Below are 1,030 nucleotides of genomic sequence, written 5' to 3'. Positions count from 1 at the left end.
TCGTGCCCGCCCGCACTCCCGCGGCCCCAGCAGGGTGAGCCAGGCACGCCCAGCGGTGGCCTGCAGGACGGAGTGCTGCCCACCCAGCACTCCCAGTTTGAGTACCCCATCCACCGGCTGGAGAACCGGAGCATGCACCCTTATTCCGAGCCTGTGTTCAGCATGCAGCACCCTGCAGCGCAGCAGGCGCCCAACCAGCGGCTGCAGCATTTCGACGCTCCCCCCTACTTGAACGTGGCCAAGAGGCCGCGCTTCGACTTCCAGGGCAGCGCGGGCGTGGACCGCTGCGCCTCGTGGAACGGCAGCATGGACAACCACCTCTCGCCGTCCGCCTACACAGGCCTGCCAGGCGAGTTCACACCGCCTGTGCCCGACAGCTTCCCCTCGGGGCCGCCCCTGCAGCACCCGGCTCCGGACCACCAGTCCCTGCAGCAGCAACAGCAGCAGCAGCAGCAGCGCCAAAACGCGGCTCTCATGATTAAGCAGATGGCCTCGCGGAATCAGCAGCAGCGGTTGCGCCAGCCCAACCTGGCCCAGCTAGGCCACCCCGGGGACGTGGGCCAGGGCGGCCTGGTGCACGGCGGTCCCGTGGGCAGCTTGGCCCAGCCGAACTTTGAGCGCGAAGGTGGCGGCGCCACCGCGGGGCGCCTGGGCACCTTTGAGCAGCAGGCGCCGCATTTGGCGCAGGAGAGCGCCTGGTTCCCAGGCCCGCACCCGCCTCCGGGAGACCTGCTGCCTCGTAGAATGGGCGGCTCGGGCCTGCCGGCGGACTGCGGACCGCACGACCCGGGCCTGGCGCCGCCCCCTCCGCCCGGCGGCTCTGGGGTGCTCTTCCGGGGCCCTCTGCAGGAACCGCTGAGGATGCCCGGGGAGGGCCACGTGCCTGCGCTGCCCTCGCCAGGCTTGCAGTTCGGGGGCAACCTGGCGGGCCTGGGTCAGCTGCAGTCTCCCGGGGCCGGAGTGGGGCTGCCCAGCGCGCCCTCAGAGCGCCGGCCTCCGCCGCCGGACTTCGGGGCGCCCGCGCTTGGGG

The 1,030-nt window shown here is 72.2% G+C and overlaps 1 protein-coding gene across 1 annotated transcript in view; it reads left to right on the top strand.

Annotated features, from left to right (window-relative positions):
* MN1 (MN1 proto-oncogene, transcriptional regulator) overlaps nucleotides 1-1,030 on the top strand; it is a 54,482-nt gene that overhangs the window by 1,631 nt on the left and 51,821 nt on the right. The window contains 1 exon segment of the mRNA XM_030885443.2: nucleotides 1-1,020. This exon segment is cut by the window's left edge and continues 111 nt beyond it. Coding sequence (XP_030741303.2) covers nucleotides 1-1,020 — 1,020 coding nt within the window.

This window comes from Echinops telfairi, unplaced genomic scaffold (assembly GCF_000313985.2).
Source record: "Echinops telfairi isolate 266 unplaced genomic scaffold, ASM31398v2 ScPeMD7_29;HRSCAF=101, whole genome shotgun sequence".
Taxonomy (NCBI): Eukaryota; Metazoa; Chordata; class Mammalia; order Afrosoricida; family Tenrecidae; genus Echinops; species Echinops telfairi.
Note: the sequence above shows the minus strand (reverse complement) of the source record. Positions and strands in the feature narration are given on the sequence as shown.